This window comes from Puma concolor, chromosome E2 (genome assembly GCF_028749965.1).
Source record: "Puma concolor isolate L17-30 chromosome E2, mPumCon1.1.hap2, whole genome shotgun sequence".
NCBI classification, from domain to species: domain Eukaryota; kingdom Metazoa; phylum Chordata; class Mammalia; order Carnivora; family Felidae; genus Puma; species Puma concolor.
The window spans coordinates 59,803,701-59,821,746 of record NC_141681.1 but is presented as its reverse complement, the minus strand read 5'-3'; the positions used below and the strand labels follow the sequence as shown (position 1 = coordinate 59,821,746).

At 58.5% G+C, this 18,046-nt stretch overlaps 1 protein-coding gene across 1 annotated transcript; it reads left to right on the top strand.

Annotated features, from left to right (window-relative positions):
* Positions 1-64: 64 nt before the first annotated feature.
* On the top strand, positions 65-18,027 carry SHISA7 (shisa family member 7). Its single transcript, XM_086690730.1, has 6 exons — positions 65-317; positions 6,962-7,692; positions 8,945-9,099; positions 10,572-10,637; positions 11,091-11,240; positions 13,505-18,027. Exons 2-6 carry the CDS (start codon positions 7,013-7,015, stop codon positions 14,146-14,148), a joined length of 1,695 nt encoding a protein of 564 aa, XP_086546856.1. The 5' UTR covers positions 65-317; positions 6,962-7,012; the 3' UTR covers positions 14,149-18,027.
* Positions 18,028-18,046: the final 19 nt, after the last annotated feature.

The following is an 18,046-nucleotide window of genomic DNA, read 5'->3' as shown; positions in this document are numbered from 1 at the left end:
TGGGGGGTATCCCGGGGGCGAGTGGGGGCTGCGGGTGGGGGGAAGAGGGGTCCCAGCAGGTGGGGAGGGGGAGGTGCCTCTCCCCTGCTCCCAGCCGGCGCGAGGCAAAGGCGAGGCTGGCCCAGCCACATCTGCGCGGACAGGAGCTGCCGGCCGGGTCGCCCGCCCCGCACGCTGCCGGCCGCCCCCCACCGGCGCGCACACGCCCAGCCGGTTGGCTCGCAGACACGCGCTCGCTCTGCCTCCCCGGCCGGCCCCCCACGCCGCCGCCCGCCGCCGCCCCCGACTCCCCAAGGGTCCCGACTCCGGAAAGTGAGGTGAGCGCGACCGCACCCCGGTGCGGAGGGGGAAACTGAGGCACGGGGACACGGGGACGGGGAGGAAGGAAGAGGCAGGTATGCGGGTGAGTGGATGAATGGCTGGGAAGGACAGACCGCTTCCTCTGAGTGCTTCCTGCTCCCCTAAGACGCAGGAGTCTGGGGATCCACATGGGGGCTCCCAGAATTCTGCAGCCCCCGTGGAGATCTGGGAGTCGGGACTCCGCGGAGCCCCCAGTCAAGGCCCCCTTGTCAAGGCTCCCCAACCCCTTGAGATTCTCAGCCCTTGGCCCCCAGCCCCCACCTCCATCCTCGGGGACCTAAGAAGGCAACCTCTGAATCCCCCGGAGACCCAGGAGTCGGAGCCCTCACCAGCCCGCCCCCACCGGGGAGTCAGAGTCCGCCCCCACCCCCACCCCCGCCAATCCTGGAATCCCAGACCCCTCCCAGAAGGCCCCGTCCGCGGAACCCGGCGTCAGAGCGCCCAGCACCCCCTCTCCCCGGGGACCGAGGAGTCCCCTCCTCCCCGCTCCTCCAGGCGCCCCCGGCCCCCGCCTTCCGGATCCAGGTGTCCCCCCTCCTCACCCCCCAGCCTGATGCCTCGCGTCTCGGAGGCCGCGCTCGCGTCGCCATGGCAACAGGAGTCTATTTTGCGCTGGGAACACACAGCTCCCGCTGCAGCGCCCCCCCACCCCGCCCCTCCAACCTGGGCCTGAGTGAGAGTAGGGGGACCGGCGAGAGAGACCGGGGACCGGGGTGGGGTGAGGGTAGGGGACACAGAGACACCCAGAGGGACAGAGATCTGTAGAAAGCAAACCTGGGAAAGAGACATAGAGACAGAGACAGAGTCAGAGAGGCAGAGAGACATGGGGATTGGGGGGGGGGGGACACAGAGACAGGCCGGAGAGAGACAGAGACGATGGGACAAGGGGAAGAAGGGAAGTGTTGGCACACAGAAAACAGACTCCGAGAACGGGACACCGCCGGGAGGGGAGGGGGGGGGGCGGGAAACGAACGTGTGACAGAGACTCGGGACACAGAGAAGCGAAGAGACCTGCAGAGAGAGACACAGGCTAAGAGGACCATGGCCCAGGGCAGATCCGGCTGGAGAGGAGAGGCCGCCGGCGGGCCGGTGGGAGGCGGGGTCCGGGAGAAGGGTGGACAGCGGAGATACCCGGAGTCAGAGAGGTGCCAGAGACAGAAAGGTGTGGGGACAGGCCGGCCGCCGGGAGCGTGCCCAGGGAGGGTCCTTGTCTCTGAGTCCTCTCCGCCTGGGCGCCTAGGACTGCGATCCCCGCCCCCCATCCGGACCCCTCCCCTTCCCCCTCCGCTCTGCTCCCCCAGCCCGAGCACCTGGACTTGAACCCACACCCTCTCCCCTCGCCTGCTTTCCACATCCCTACCCCAGATGGACCCCTCACCTCAATCCCAGATATTCCTAGGGGAATATCATGCCCCCCGGACCCTGCGTGCCCCCAGCGTCTCTCTCTCTCTCTCTCTCTCTCTCTCTCTCTCTCTCTCTCTCTCCATACCCGCCGTGCACCCTCAGCCCCCCTCCACCACCACCTCCAAACCCCTCTCCGGCCCCCAGTTCACCAGCTCAGGGCTTCTGACTTCCTGGGTCTCACCCTTCTGTGGGCTTCTATTCTCTCTCTCTCTCTCTCTCTCTCTCTCTCTCTCTCTCTCGGTTTGTTGATCTCAGAACCCCACTTCTCTGACTCTTTGCCCCTCCTGTGAGTATCTGTCTTCCCCCTCACTGCCCCCCCCACTCTGGGTCTCTGTCCTCCCGGGGTCTCCCCCTGCTCTCACATCTCTGTGTCCCTCTCCCTGGGTCTTTCTCCTCCTCTCTCTGAGTCTCCCCCCAAACCCCCAAGTCTCTCTCCTTGTCCTGCTCCATCTCTCTCCGCTGCCACACATCTCAGAAGGCGACTCACCTGGCCCCCACCCCAGCTGGCAGAATCTGGAGAGGGCACAGGAGCAGGGTGTGGAGTGTGGGGCACAGTGCTGTGAGGGTCCCAGGAGCCTCCTCTGGAAACCCTCAAGTTGCCTCCCCAGATCTCTGTCTGTATGTCTCTCGGGTCCTAGGCGGGGGGGGCTGGGGAAGGGACACAGCCAGACCTCTGGCCCTGAGCCGCTGAGCATGCATGGGGCAGAGAGGGAGGAGACTGGGGTGCAGGGAGGGAAGAGATTGGGGTGAGGGCCCCTTTTCTCTTCAGCTGTGGGGGGAGGAAAGTGCCTGTGTGTGTAAGGGGTGCGAGAAGGGCTGTGGGGGGCGGGTGGGGGGGGAGTTGTCACGTGCCTGCTTCCAGACTCCACCGCTGGGTGAGGGTGTGTTTGCACATGTGTGTGTGTGTGTGTGTGTGTGTGTGTGTGTGTGCGCCCATGAGGTGGCATGACTGTGGGCTGTGATGTGTATGGTCGTGTGTCCATGTAGAGCTGGTTTGGGCAGGTCTCTGGCTGTATTGGGAGCTATGTGTGGTCCCAGGGTGTCACAACGTCTGAGATTGTGTCCTGTGGGTGGAACGGTTGTGTGTCCTCATGGAGCTGTGTATCTGTGTGTCGGGAGGAGGCCTACAGGTGTGCCGCCAGGATGACATTGGGTGTCCTTGTGCGTTGTGTCTGGCACATGGCGTGGGTGTCCTGTGTTCTCCGTCATTGCGTGCATATCATGTTGTGTGTGTGTGTGTGTGTGTGTGTGTGTGTGTGTGTGTCTGGGTGCATTGCTGGGTTTGAGGGATGTATGCTGTGGCCCCCCTCCCCCACTCCCCAGAGTTGTCAATGGCCTGGAGTTGTGTCTCCCTGGGTATGTGCATGTGTAAGCAGTTGGAGGACATAATGGGACTCTGTTAGCAGAGGGAAGAATTGTGTCCGTGGAGCTCAGCCGGAAGCTTGGCACAGAATGGGGACTGAGTGAGCAAACCGCTAGCCCATTTGGTGCCTTTATGCAAATGAGACAAAGGTACCCCCTGGTCCAATGCAGCTCCCCTGCGGCTATGGTTTGGCAGGCAGATGGCACCCTCGTGTGAGTTCTAAAGGGTGCACCTTCCCCCAGATGGATGCAGCCCCATCAGCACGCCTTAAGGAGGAGAGCCTGGCTGGATTCCAGCCTCGCGACCAGAGCTCCTTGTGCAGTGCACAACCTGCCCAACCGTATGTGGCAGCCCTCAATGAATGAAGAAATCCACATCGCTGCATGCATGTGGATTCACTGATGAAAGAGGTGTGTCTGGATGCATGTCAACCCACGTTTGACTGCATGGAATAAAGGGACCCATGCCCTACAGGTGGCAGTGCCCTGAGCCCTGAGTTCAAAGCCTAGCTCCGATGCTTGGGCACTGTAAGGCTTAGGCAAATGATAGTACCTCTTGGAACCTCAGTGTTTTTGTCTGAAGTGGGGGAGGGGGAGAGAGAGAGAGAAGACCCACCTCTCATACATCTTTCAACATTCATCCATGCCATAGTGCTGTGGACACAACCATGAACAAGAAAGACCCCAAAAAAAGTCTGCCTTCATGCAGTGCGTAGTCTAGTGGAGCTCAGCACTGCCACTGCACGTATAATGCGGCAGGTAGAGATGGCACCCATAACTAGACAGAAAGCAGGTGCAGGGACCAGAATGGCTGGAGGTGCTAGTTTAGACAGGGCAGGGAGGGACACTGAGAAGACATGTGAAGGGCGCCTGAAGGAAGGAAGGGGGTGGGTCAGACCGATATCTGCAACAAGGCGGGGGGGGGGGGGGGGGGGGAGGGTCCCAGGCCAGAGGAAAAACAAATGCACAGGCAGGAAGAAGGGACCCTCTTGGACACGGGACCTGGAAAAGCATGAAGGGACAGGGACAGGGAGAAGGGTTTGCATTTTATTTTGGATGTGACAGGAAGCCATTGGGCAGTTTCGACAGGGCAACGCTTGATGTCATCTGACCTATGCTGGTGGGTTTTTCGTTTCTTAAAATTGTGGCAATATACACATAACGTAAAGTTTACTGTTTTAACCATTACAAAAAATGCTTATGTGTTTATTTTGAGAGAGAGAGAGAGAGACCGTGCATGAGCAAGGGAGGGGCAGAGAGAGACAGAATCCCAAGCAGGCTCCGAGCTGTCAGTGCAGAGCCCCACTCGGGGCTCAATCTCATGAACCACAAGATCATGACCTGAGCCGAAATCAAGAGTCGGACTGAGCCACCCAGGCGCCCGATAGTCTTTAAACTATTTTTAAGTGTACCGTTCAATGATACTTAGGACACCGGTAATGTGCCACCATTGCCACCAATTCAGAACATTTCTATCACCCCAAAGCAGCCACTCCGCATTCTTCCACTCTCCCCCAGCCCCAGGCAACCGCTAACCAGATTTTCTGGCTTCTTTCATGTGCTGTTTTTCGGGTTCACCCGCGATGTAACATATCAGTGCCCCGTTCCTCGCTAAGGCGGAATAATATTTCATTGTACGCATAGACCGCGGAGATCTGTTCCTCTGTTGGTGAACGTCCGGGTGGTCTCCGCTTTGGGGGTGTTATGAATAGCGCTGCTGTGAACACTCGCGCGTTAAGTTTTCGTGTGAGCGTACGTTTTCGGTTCTTTGGGCAGATGCATAGGCGTGGAATTGCCAGGTCATGTGATAACTGCTTTAACTTTCGAGGAGCCACCAAACAGCTTTGCACGGTGTGAGCTAAGCCACTTCTAAGATGCCTATTAAGCAGGGAGTGGGATATTCTAGCCCAGATTCGAGGGAGGGGCCAGGGCTGGAGCTAAAAGGGAAGTTGAGGCCCCTTGCAGGAGCAGGGCAAGCTGACTGAGGCGTGGGGAGCCTCGGCTCCCATGACCCTCTCCCCAGCCCAGCCCCTACTACTTTTCATGATAATGGTGTGGTCCCCAAAACCCCCCCCCCCCCAGTGGAAAGGAGCTCATTCAACTGGTCCTATCCACCCTCCCATCCTCTTTTTTTTTTAATTTATTTTTTTAATGGTTATTTATTTTTGAGAGCGAAGAGAGACAGAGCACGAACAGGGGAGGGGCAGAGAGAGAGGGAGACACAGAATGTGAAGCAGGCTCCAGGCTCTGAGCCGTCAGCACACAGCCCAACACAGGGCTCAAATTCACAAACCGTGAGATCATGACCTGAGCCAAAGTCAGCCGCTCAACCGACTGAGCCACCCAGGTGCTCCTACCCTCCCATTCTCTCATGCTGCTTTCATTTGGTCATGACTTCCTGCAAAATTTCTTCATATTTGTCCTTAACAGTTTTCAACAAGTGTCACCCTGGTGTATGTCTGTGCGCCCAGCCCTCTCCCGCCCCTGGAATATAAGCCCCGTGAAGGTGGGAACGCTGTGGCTGTCACCGCTGCACCCTCAGGACTCAGGACACACTGTGGAAGCATCCGTCCTGCCGTCCTGCTGCCTAGAAACGGCCCCATCTGGCCCCTCACTCTGCCGTCTCCTCCCTGGCCCTGTTCCTGGCCACCCCCTGAACTAGCGGCTGCAGTGTGCACAGTGCGCGGCACTGCAACAGACCAGGGCGTTCTGAGCTCCTTACAAAGATCAACCCGGCTCATCCTTCTAACCACCCCCTGATAACCATCCTTACCCCGATTTCACGCATGGGGAGACTGAGGCACATGGTCAGCTCTGCCACCCTGCGTCGCCTGCTGTCCTGAGACACTTCAGACCTACAACTGTGTGTGTGCTGGAGAGGCAGAGGGAGAGGGTGGAGGAGGGAGGGAGCGAGAGAGAAGCTTGAGGCCCCTGAATTACCAGACCTAAATAAAGGAGAGAGAGGGGCCTTTGGGGGCGACCGAGGACCAGCCGGGTCTGAGCCAGCACTCCTCAACAGGGGCAGCTGTGACCCCAGGGGACCGCTCGGCACTGCCCGGAGGCATCTTATGTCCTCACCACGCGGACAATGCGAACTCTCCTGGCACCCAGTGGCACACAGGTCGGGCCCAACGTGAGCGGTGTCAGGCTGAGAAGTCCTGACCACCTGGGTCCACCTGCCTGCTCTGTAAACTCAAGTTCTCAATTCCAATCTCTCTCTCTCTCTCTCTCTCTCCCCACCCACACCTCTTCCTCTCACCTTCCCCATCTCCCCCCCACTCCTCCCATCCCGCCCACCCCACATCTGTGTCCGTTGCCTCCCCCATCCGCACTGACCCACCACAACCTCCTCCCCCGCTCTCCACGCCCCCGTATCACCCCACCCCACCCCCCGCCCTCTTACGCTCCCCCTGCCGTCGCTCGCTCGCTCCTCTCCCCGGTTTCTTCTCCGCACATCACATCTTTCCTCTGGTTTTTGCCCATCCTTTACTTCTGTGCGCCCGTCTGACATCTCCGCGGACCTTCCCAATCCCCACCCCCCACCCCCCACCCCCCCATCGCTCGCTTTGACCCTACCGGCGTCTGCCCATTATCACGGCCATTCTCCTGCGGCGCGTCCGGGGCGTATTTCCGTTCCGCCCCCTCCCCAAACACCCCCGCGTCCACTGCCCTGGGGGGCTGCTAACTCGGCGCGCGGGCATCTCCCTCTCCACGCATCCTTTCTGTGTCCCCTGCGGCATGATTCTCGCCATTCTTCTGCCTTCCTCCTCGCGTCCGGCCACCCGCCCCCACATGTCTGCACCTCCGGCCATCTCTCTCTCGCCCCCCGCTGCAGCCTCGGTTCTCCCCACGGCCTGGCAGCCCGGTCCGACCTCCTGCGCGCCCCATGCCGTCCCTCCTGCTGCTCGGGACCCTCCTGCTCCTGGCCTCGACCGCCCGCCAGGCCGGGGCGCGCCCGTCCAACACCACAAGCGCCGAGCCCCCGGGCCCGCTGCCCGCCCTGCTGGCGCACCTGCGGCGCCTGACCGGGGCGCTGACGGGCGGCGGGGGCGCTGCGGGCCCGGGCGCCAACGGCACCAGGACCAGCACGGCGAGCGGGACCGGCGCGGCGGCGCGGGCGCCCCCTCCGGCCGAGCTCTGCCACGGCTACTACGATGTCATGGGACAGTACGACGCCACCTTCAACTGCAGCACCGGCTCCTACCGCTTCTGCTGCGGCACCTGCCATTACCGCTTCTGCTGCGAGCACCGCCACATGCGCCTGGCACAGGCGTCCTGCTCCAACTACGACACGCCGCGCTGGGCCACCACGCCGCCGCCGCTGGCCGGGGGCGTCGGGGGTGCCGGGGGTGCGGGCGGGGGGCCCGGGCCCGGCCAGGCCGGGTGGCTGGAAGGGGGCCGGGCGGGGGGCGCAGGGGGGCGCGGGGGCGAGGGCCCCGGGGGCAGCACGGCCTACGTGGTGTGCGGGGTCATCAGCTTCGCCCTGGCCGTGGGCGTCGGCGCCAAAGTGGCCTTCAGCAAGGCGTCCCGTGCGCCCAGGGCGCACCGGGAGATCAACGTGCCCAGGTGTGTGAGCGCTGGGAACCCTAGGGTAGGGCGCCTGGGGGCGGGGCCTGGGCTATCAGGGGTGGAGCCATCTGGAGAGGGCAGGGCTACAGGGAACCAGGCTTGCTCAGAGATGGCGGGAGGCAGCCACAGCGAGCGCGGGAGCAGATACCCAGGGAGACCGAAGGGGTCCCAAGAATAGGGGCGACAGAACCGGCCCGGCTGCTGAGTGACGGGAGAGGCTCAGGCCTTTTTCTTTATCCATCCAACAAACTATTTGCTGGGCACCGTCTGTGTGTGGGTCAGAAGCTGGGCATGCAGCTGTGGACCAAACCAGGTCCCTGCCCTGCTGGGCGAACTGGCTTTCAATCCCAGGTCAGACTGTAATGAGGATTAACTGAGCTGATTCATGTCAAGTCTGGGCACATAGTAAGCCCTCCATAAACGCTGGCTGCCGTTATCATTAAATGTGAGTGGTGGGGAGAGTAAGCAAGTCAAACGGGTATTTGTGCGAAGGGTATTCCAGGCTGAGGGAACAGCACGTATAAACGTCCTGATAGAACTTGCGGGACAGCGACGGAGCCTCTGAGCCTGCGGAGCAGTGGGCGGAAGCAGGTTTATTCTACGAGTGATGGGGGGGGGGGGGGGGGCGGCGTCTGGAGGGCGCGGAGCTCAGGCACGAAGCCATCTGATGGTTCCAGAGGAGTCTTTGGGGACAGCAGGGGACCAGGGTGGAAGCGGGAGGCCCCTTAGGACACTAGCAATGAGCCAGCAATGAGAGGAGGCACTGGGGGCAGCACAGGTGGCAAGTGGTCCGCTAGGGATTTATTTTGGAAGTCCAAGATGGCTGAGGGGCATGAAAAGAAAGAGAAGCAGGAGCCAGGGGCGAGTCTCAGGGTTTCGGTCCGCACAACTGGACGGAAGAGGCACACTTTACCGCCAAGGGAAGGCTGTTAAAGGAACAGGAGGGAGGCCCCAGGTTCAGGGTGGGGTGGGGGCCCAGGGAGGACGGTGTGGGAAGGACCACAGAAGGGGCTGGGTCCCAACGAATCGGGGAAGGGGCGCTTCAAGCAAGAAATGCGGTCGGAGGAACCTTGGGGCGGGCGGTGCTCAGATGGACATTAGCGATGGGCGTGGCCAAAGACGAGGAGCTCCGCCGAGCTGACCGACTCCCCCAAAGGGGAGAGCAGGGAGGGAAAAGAAGGCTGGGGCCTCCCTCTCCCTGCCCCCACCCCCGTCCCCAGGCCGCTGACCGGCTCTCTGCCACCTTTAGGGCTCTGGTGGACATTCTGAGGCATCAGGCTGGGCCTGGGACCCGCCCGGACCGGGCACGAAGCAGCTCCTTGACCCCGGGGGTCGGGGGCCCCGACAGCATGCCCCCGAGGACGCCCAAGACCCTCTACAACACCGTGAAGCCCTCCAATCTCGGTGAGTGGGACCTGGGAGCCGGGAATGCCGCTGCGGCCTCTGACCACGCCCATCTGCCCTGTGGCCCCGCCCTCCCCGGGTAGCCCCACCCCCGGTGCCCAGGCCCCGCCCGCGCCCCAGCCCACCCTCCAGCCTCTTCCTGCTCTGAACCCGACCAGTTCCCGGCAAGGCTGGAGGGACCCTGCTGTGAACCAGGGACCCCTCCTTGCCCTCCCGTGAACCCCCTGGGTGGGTGCCACGGACGCCACGGTGATTTCAATGTAGACATTCTCGGCCCCTGCACTTGAGAAAACCAGTGTCAGAGCTCCTAACAGCCACACACACAAGAAAGCACCTAACTATTGAATTAGAATGTCCTGAACACTGCCTGGGTTTGAACCCTGGCTCTGCCGCTGGCTACCTAGGACACACGATTTCACCTTTCTGGGCCTCACTTCCCCCGGCCATAAAACAAGCAGCGTCGCGGCGCTCACCGCATAGGGTTACTGCAAAGCTCAAATGAACTAACGATGGAAGGCTTAGAGCAGTGCCTCGCACAGAAAAAAGGTCTGTATAAATGTGAGCTGTTCTCGTACTTTATGATGAGTTCACCGGGGAGAAGTCCAGGGAGCTGTAACAGGTTAAAAAGAGTCTCGTCTGGTCTGAGGAGGAGGAGGAGGAGAAGGAAGACTTCCCCCAGGATACCGTTTGAGCAGTGGCCTGGAGGGTGAGGGGCCTACCTGGGCAGGGCAAGGTCTGAGCCTCTGAAGCATAGTCTGTGAGGCCAGGGAGAGGGTGGGCAGACACCTCAGGGAGGACCTGAGCACCGGGCTGAGCTGAGGAGCTCTTTGTCCTGATGGCAATGGGAGAGCCATGGAGGACTTTAGAACAGGGGAGCAACAAAGTCAGAAGTGAGTGGAAGAATTTCTCCGGAACTCATGTGAAGGGGGAGAGACGAGAGGAAGAAAGTGCAGGAGGAGGCTGGGTAGTAATGCAGGCTACACAGGACAAGGCCTGAGCTGGGGGTGAGAAGTGTAGGGGAAGAGATGGGTTTGAATCGTAATATAAGGAAGAGACATTTGAGGTGGATCTTGAGGGATGAGTAGTTCTTCAGGCAAAGAAGGGGAGGAAGGAATTCAAGTCAGAGAGAACAGCATAATAGCATCTGCAAAGGTCCCGTGGCAGGACTGAGCTAGGCTCATTCAGGCAAGGCATCAGCTAGGGCCGAGTAAGCCTCAAACACCATTCCCGGCTTGGGGGGGGGGGGGGGTGTGTGTGTGCTGATCTGGAAGATGGGCTGGCCAAATGGCCAGGAAGCCGATTTGATGATCCAGAAGGGTGAGGAAGGTCAGAGCAGAGATTCAGGAGATAGGAGGGATCAGAGCTGGGAACCCAGTGGACGTGAGTGGAAATCCTCCCATGAGACCGGGACAGCAGTGCCAGCTGGGAGTGGGTGATGGCAGTGACACCACTTCCCTTCTTGGTCCCCACAGATAATCTGCACCACAACTACCTGCACCTCAACGTCAACAGCCCCAAGCACCATGCCGCCACGATGGGTAGGGACTGGGGCTGGGCTGGGGGGAGGACAGCCTGTATTAAGCCTGAGCTGGGTGCCCAGGATAGAGCAGGTGTGAGATCCTGTGAGCCCTGACCGCCCAGTCCAGCCAGGTGACCAAGCTAGCCTCAGTTTCCCAGTCTCATCTCTCTCCTGCCTGGGTCTATGGGGAAATGTGCGGAGTGGACGGCCCCTCCGGCCAGGCACACAGCAGGTGCTGAGCACGTGCCAGTTACCTCTCTTCCTGTGACGTGACCTGCTTCCCCAGCATTGAGCCTGTCTCCTGAGGTCGGGGGAGCAAGTATCCCTGAGGGGCCAGAATCCCTGGTCTCCACTCCCTAAGGGGCTGGGGGCGGGAACTGCTGGGTCAAAGGGAGAAGGGGCTGGGAGCCTGGACTCCTGGCTCTGAGGGAGGGGGGGCTGGACTGACCCCTGCCATGCCCCTCTGCCCCAGACTGGCATGCCGCTCCGCCACCCAGCCCCTCCTTGCACTACTCCACGCTGTCCTGCTCTCGGTCCTTCCACAACCTCTCACATCTGCCCCCGTCCTACGAGGCCGCTGTGAAATCTGAACTCAACCGCTACTCCTCTCTCAAGAGACTGGGTGAGTCCCAGGAAGGGGAGGGGAAGGTGATGGGGTGGGGCCAGGGCCTGGGTTTAGGAGTGCGGACAGTGGCCCAATAGGCCTCTGAAAGTGCTTTTTAAAAATGCATATCCGTGCCCCCCCTAAGATCTATTGTATTCATTAGGACTTGTATTTACAATTAACAGAAATACAACTTAAGCCAAAAACAAAAGGCAACTACATTGGCTTGATACGGGAAAGTCTATGAATCATGAGCTTCAGGTACGGCTGGATCCAGGGGTTCAAAAGCTATCTCCAGGATTCTACATCTCTTCTTTATTTTCAGACAGATTCTTCTTTAGTGGTAGCAAAGACTGACCTGAGACATTTCAAGATGCTATTCTGCCAGCAGAAAAGGGTCTTTCCCAATGATCCCAGCATTCCCAGGTCTAGATCCCACTGGTCCAAATTGGGTCACACGCTCATCCCTGGACCAATCACTGTGATTCTGGACATTTCTGGGTCAGTGGCAAGAGCCTTCAAACATTTCATTATTTTTAAAAAAACATTTTTTAACGTTTATTCATTTTTGAGAGACAGAGCACAGCAGGGGAGGGGCAGAGAGAGGCAGAGGCACAGACTCCAAAGCGGGCTCCAGGCTCCGAGCTATCAACACAGAGCCTGACACGGGGCCTGAACCCATGACCCATGAGATCATGACCTGAGCCAAAGTCAGACGTTCAACTGACTGAGTCACCCAAGCGCCCCACATTTTATTATTTTTTAAGTTTATTTATTTATTTTTGAGAAAGAGAGTGGGGGAGGGGCAGAGAGGGAGAAACAGAATTCCAAGCAGGCTCTGCACTGTTAGTGCGGAGCCCAATGTGGGGCTCAAACCCACAAACCACGAGATCATGATGCCAGCCGGGATTAAGAGTCAGACACTTAATTGACTGAGTCACTCAAGCACCCTAAGCCTTCAAACATTTTAAACTGAGAGCCAGGGGCGCCCGAGTGCCTCACTTGGTTAAGCATCTGACTTCAGCTCAGGTCATGATCTCACGGTTCCTGAGTTCAAGCCCTGAGTCTGGCTTTTGGATCCTCTGTCTCCCTCTTTCTCTGGCCCTCCACCACCCCCTCAAAAATAGACATTAAAAAAAAAAAAGATTTAAACTGAGAGCCACATTAAGAAATGCTTTTTATATCATGACCCCTGAGACACATATAATATGTATAATTTTTAGTTACAGCAAAACTTTGAAACTTGTTATGGACATTTTCAAACATGCCCAGCATTAGAAGAGATTGTAAAACGAATCCCCATGTTCCCATCGCTCAACTCAACAATGAGCAACATTTTGTCAATCTAGACTCCCTTCAGCCCACTTTTAGCGGATTATTTTAAAACAAACCCCAGGTACTGTCACTGCATCCATCAATATTTCAATAACACAAACGTAACTGAAATAAAAATTTTAGGAACTGGTTGCTTACCCTTATTCCCCTAGTATACCGATGCCTCTTTTTAAATAACTTTTTTAAATGTTTATTTATTTTTTTAAGGTAATCTCTACACCCAGTGTGGGGCTCCAACGCACAACCCTGAGACCAAGAGTCGGATGTTTCACTGACTGAGCCAGCCAGGCGTCCCTGGGTGGATGCTTTCTGAAAATTTTCTATTCTAGTTAATTTTAAAATGCCATTCACCCTCTACAAAACTGACTTCATAACCCACAAATAGGTCACATCTCCAAATTTGGGGCGGGGGGCGGGGCGAAGGAAATTCCCCCCCACATCTACTGGCCCACCATCTGTGTGAGGCCTAGGAATGTGCGTTTGGTCACACAGCTAGCCTGATGGTTTTGGCCGACTAAAATTTGAGACTCACTTGGGCGCCTGGGTGGCTTAGTCGGTTGCGCGCCGACTTCGACTCAGGTCATCATCTCACGGTCTGTGAGTTCGAGCCCCGCCTGAGGCTCTGTGCTGACAGCTCAGAGCCTGGAGCCTGCTTCAGATTCTGTGTCTCCCTTTCTGCCCCTCTCCAGCTTGCACTCTGTCTCTCTCTTTCAGAAACGAATAAATGTTAAAAAAAAATTTTTTTTTATTAAAAAAAATTTATTTTTTATTTAAATAAGATCCCTCCACCTATGTCACCTACCTGTGCCCAGGCTAATGATGACCAGGGCATTCTGGTGATCCCTGGGGTCCTCATGGGTGTGGGATGTACGGAAGCCAGGGGGGCGGGGGCACGTTCTGGACTGGTTGGGGACTTACCTGTATGGCCTTTCCCCCTCTTCCCCCAGCCGAGAAGGATCTGGATGAGGCCTACCTGAAGCGCCGGCACCTGGGGGAGATGCCCCGCGGGACGCTGCCCCTGCACACTCTTCGGCGACCTGGCACGGGGGGCGGCTACCGCATGGATGCCTGGGGCGGCCCCGAGGAGCTGGGCCTGGCGCCCGCCCCCAACCCGCGGCGCGTCATGTCCCAGGAGCACCTGCTGGGCGACGCGGGCCGCGCGCGCTACGAATTCACCCTGCCGCGCGCGCGCCTGGTGTCGCAGGAGCACCTGCTCCTCTCGTCGCCCGAGGCCCTGCGCCAGAGCCGGGAGCACCTGCTGTCGCCCCCGCGCAGCCCCGCGCTGCCCCCCGAGCCCGCCGCCCGCGCGGGTCTGGCCGCGTCCCATTCCAACTTGCTGCTGGGACCCGGGGGGCCCCCCACGCCGCTGCACGGGCTGCCCCCGCCGCCCGGCCTGCACCCGCACCACCACCACGGTCTGCACGGCTCGCCGCAGCCCGCCTGGCTGTCGGACGCCGGCGGGGGAGGGGGCACGCTGGCGCGCAGGCCGCCCTTCCAGCGCCAGGGCACGCTGGAGCAGTTGCAGTTCATCCCCGGCCACCACCTGCCGCAGCACCTGCGCACCGCCAGCAAGAACGAGGTGACCGTCTGAGGCCAGGCCCGGGGGCTTGGGGCTGCGGCCTCGCGGGGGCCCCCATCCCAGCCCGGATCCCTCAACACACTCCAGGGGCCTGGGACCCAGGATCAGCCTGTGGCCAGGGGACTGCCTCCGAGGACACTGCTTTGGATGAAATCGTCACCGGAGACAAAACCTCCTTCTGGGATGTCACGGTAGATAAGATCCCTCCTCCTATGTCACCGTTTGAGGCAAGGCCTCTTTCCCATGACGTTATCACAGAGGAAGAGCCCTGCCTGTGAGCTCATCACTAGTGAAAATGTCTGTGTTCTGTGATGTCATCACAGGGACAAAACCTCCTCCCCATTAATTCGCCACAGAAGAATAGGCCCGCTCCTGAAGTCAACACTAGCGGCCATGTCTATGTTCCATGAAGTCATCACAGACTTTCTTCCTGGGAGGTCACAGCAGAGGCAATGCCTTACCCTATGACATCATCCCTAGAGACAAAGATTCCTTCCTGTGAATGTCATTGCAGAGACAAGTCTCACCCTTATGATGTCATCTCCGGCACCAAAAGGCCTCTTCTGACATCATCGCCAGGAAAATATTTTCTTCCGGAGAAGATGCCTCTGTCTATGATGTTGTCGCTACAGACAAAGCCATCTTCCTGGGGCACATCGCAAGCAAAATGCCTTGCCAACTGTGTCCTCGCTATCCATAGGACTGTCCACGACATTGTCACAGGGACTCTGCCTCCTTCCTGTGATGCCATCTCCAGAGAAGGTGCCTTGCCCTATGACATTAGCAGAGGGACCGTGCCTCTTCCCGTGATGTCATCACCAGAGGTGAAAACCTGCCCCTGGGGCACTCCAGGATGAGGCCCCTTCTGTGGTATCACCACTGGACTCTGCCTGCTCGGAGATGATGCTGTAAGACACCTGCACTGCTCCTGTCCTATCATGAGAAGGCAGGGCACGCCCAGAATCCATGACAACCCCCCAGGGTCACCAGAGAAAGTGCCCTGAGCTGAGACATCTGAGGGATGTTGTTGCTGCGGAGGCAACCCCACCCGGAGAGAATGGTCTGACTGTAGGTTGTTGGCAGCAGGCCCCCGCTGAGGTTCTGTCCCGGGATTGTGATGACATCACCACAGACACTGCCTGCTCTGGAGGGCCATCATTTGTGATGGTGTCACCGGAGTTTCTGCCTTGTCCTGCCATGACTTCACTTGGTCACTCCTGTCCCTGACAGCAAGGACATGCCCTGCAGGACTTCCACCAGACTCTCCCTCTAAAGGGTGGCTGGGCCTCAGACCCCATCCCTGTGCAGTGATGTCACCTCCTGTGTGACTCCTCAAGGACAGGACTCCCAAGGAGGCCACTCTGGCCCACCAGCCTCCCAGAGTCGTGGGACTCACAGCGGCCCAAAAGCTGGCCTCGCTTCTTTCTGCCATAACGAGAGACATCATTGCCTCTGTCAACAAACTCCTGGATTTCTGTTGGGGGTGAGGTGGGATGGGGTTGGTTGGGGTGTGCCCACTATTGATTTGGCTGATGATATCATCGGTGCCATAAGACTTCCACCACTCATGATGGCATTGTGCCTGGGGTCAAATGCTAACCATGTCTGATGATGACATCATTTCCCAGGATTCCCTATGACCTACGGTGTCCATCTCCCAGGATCTACCACAACCATTGTATCATCTCCTAGGACCCATCATGACACATTATGTCATTACCTTCCAGAATCCTCAATGGCTGATGGTAGCATCCTCTACCAGGATCCACTAGCACTGATGATGCCACCATTTCCCATAGTCCCTGATAACTGTGGTGTCATCACTTCCTAGGACCCATGAAAGCCAATGCTATCATCGCCTCCCAGGATCCACTTCAACCATGATGTCATCACCTCCCAGGACCCATTTCAACCATGGGGTTATCACCTCCTAGGATCCATGAGAGCTAATGGAGTCATTACCTCCCCGGACCGACTCCAACCATGGTGTCATCATCTCCCAGGATCCATGAGAGCTAATGGTGTCATCACCTCCCAGGATCCATGAGAGCTAATGGGGTCATGACCCCCCAGGATCCATTTCAACCATGGTGTCATCATCTCCCAGGACCCACCATGACCATAGCATCATCATCTCCTAGGATCCATGACACCCAAATATGTCATCATTTACTAGGATCCACTTCAACCATGTATCATCATCTTCCAGGATCCATCATCTTGAGGGCCAAGTACTACAATGGCTGCATTTCAGTTGTTTTCTGGCGTCCCATGGCACCTATAATCGCTCCCGTAAGGGGAACTAGCACAATAACACACCATTTTCCTATTCCCTCAAAAATGGAATAAGGTGAGGACCCCTCTGATGACATCATCCTTAGTCTGCCCCTTTTTAATGATGTCACTGCCTCTCCCCTGACTTAAGCTGATGCCTGCATCAACCCCACCACAGACCTGGTCTTGGCCAGACCCCATCACCCCCCTGGTGAGGGCATCCAGGCCCCTCCTGATAACTCACAGCCCTTCACCCAACCATCTCATCGGTGACAGGGTCAACACAGATACCTTTTATCATCACCAGGGAGTGTGTATGTGTGGGGGGCTTTACAGGTCTCAGGTGATATCACTGCCCCTGTTACCTGGACCCCTATCCAAAACAGCACTCCATTGGCTTGGGCCAGACTTGACCTCATGGGCTGGGTGGGCAGCTGTGGCCTCTCTGGGGCCTTCAATCATGTCTTCTGCTGGCCTGATCGTGGAGCAGGCCCATCCTGAGGGCCACAGCCACTGCCAGTGCCATGGTGGGGTGGTGATCTGCATCATCTCAAGACGACGGAGAGGTAGTGTTCTCCCCCTCCCTCCCCCTCACACACCAGGGAGCCTCCAGGGGTTTTGGGGATTCCTCAACACCCAATGCACAATCTGCCCCAATACCCTTTGTATATAGCCATGTTGCTGGGGGGCGGCCATTCCCCCACTTTTAAAGGGCTACATACCCCCTCCCCAGCCCCCAAGGCAAGGCGAGGGGGCCTCTTCTCCCTTCTCTGGGCCGTCCCTCTCCCTCTTGTCTCCCCCCCCCCCCCCAATACTGGCACCTCAGCTCATCCCTTCCCGTCAGGAGCCTGGGGCAGAGAACTGGCCCTCAGCTCCCACCACACCGGGGGAACTGGGGAGCCAACCCCATCTACCTGGGCCCCAGTGCCAGTTTTTTGACTCCATGCTTATGGCTGCTCCTCTGGGTTCCTCCAATCCCTCCTAGGGCCTCACCGCGCCCAGTGCCCCTCAGGCAGACTGTGACTTCCCAAGAAAGGAGCCAGCTTGGGCACCTGCCCCCCTTGCAGACCCTCTGCTCACCTTCCCCACTGAGCACCCAGCTTTCTCCAGCCCCCAGAATTTGGGGGTTTGGGATCTTTCAGCTTTTGTACACGCCCCCACACACCTCAACTTGCTCTCTCCTGGCCTGGATTCCAGGAATCTCATTCCCCCTTCCCCGCACTCACTCTGCCACAGGCCGCCTGACCTCGGGGCCTTGACCTCTTATCTCAAATAAGCCATAGTGGGGAGAGGTCTCAAGGGGGTGAGGAAGCAGCCCTGTCCTGCCCGGTCACCCTCAATGCTTCCGGAGCAGGGACCTTGCCATCTGAGTCTTCCGCCCCTGATAAATGCGCATGCGCGCACACTCACACATTTCCCCCACCCCCCACTTCTGGTGGAGGGGGCAAGGGGAGGGGTGCAGAGAGAAGACAATTCTGGACCAGACAGTGCTGGACACCTTTTTATCCCTGCCCCTCCCGGGCTCTACACCAGACCCCCCCTCCCCCCCAGTTCCTTGGTGAGGACAGCGGTGGAGTGGTAACTTGGTATTTTTTGGAATAAACAGATGTTTCCTGAGCCCCAGTCTCAAGGTTTA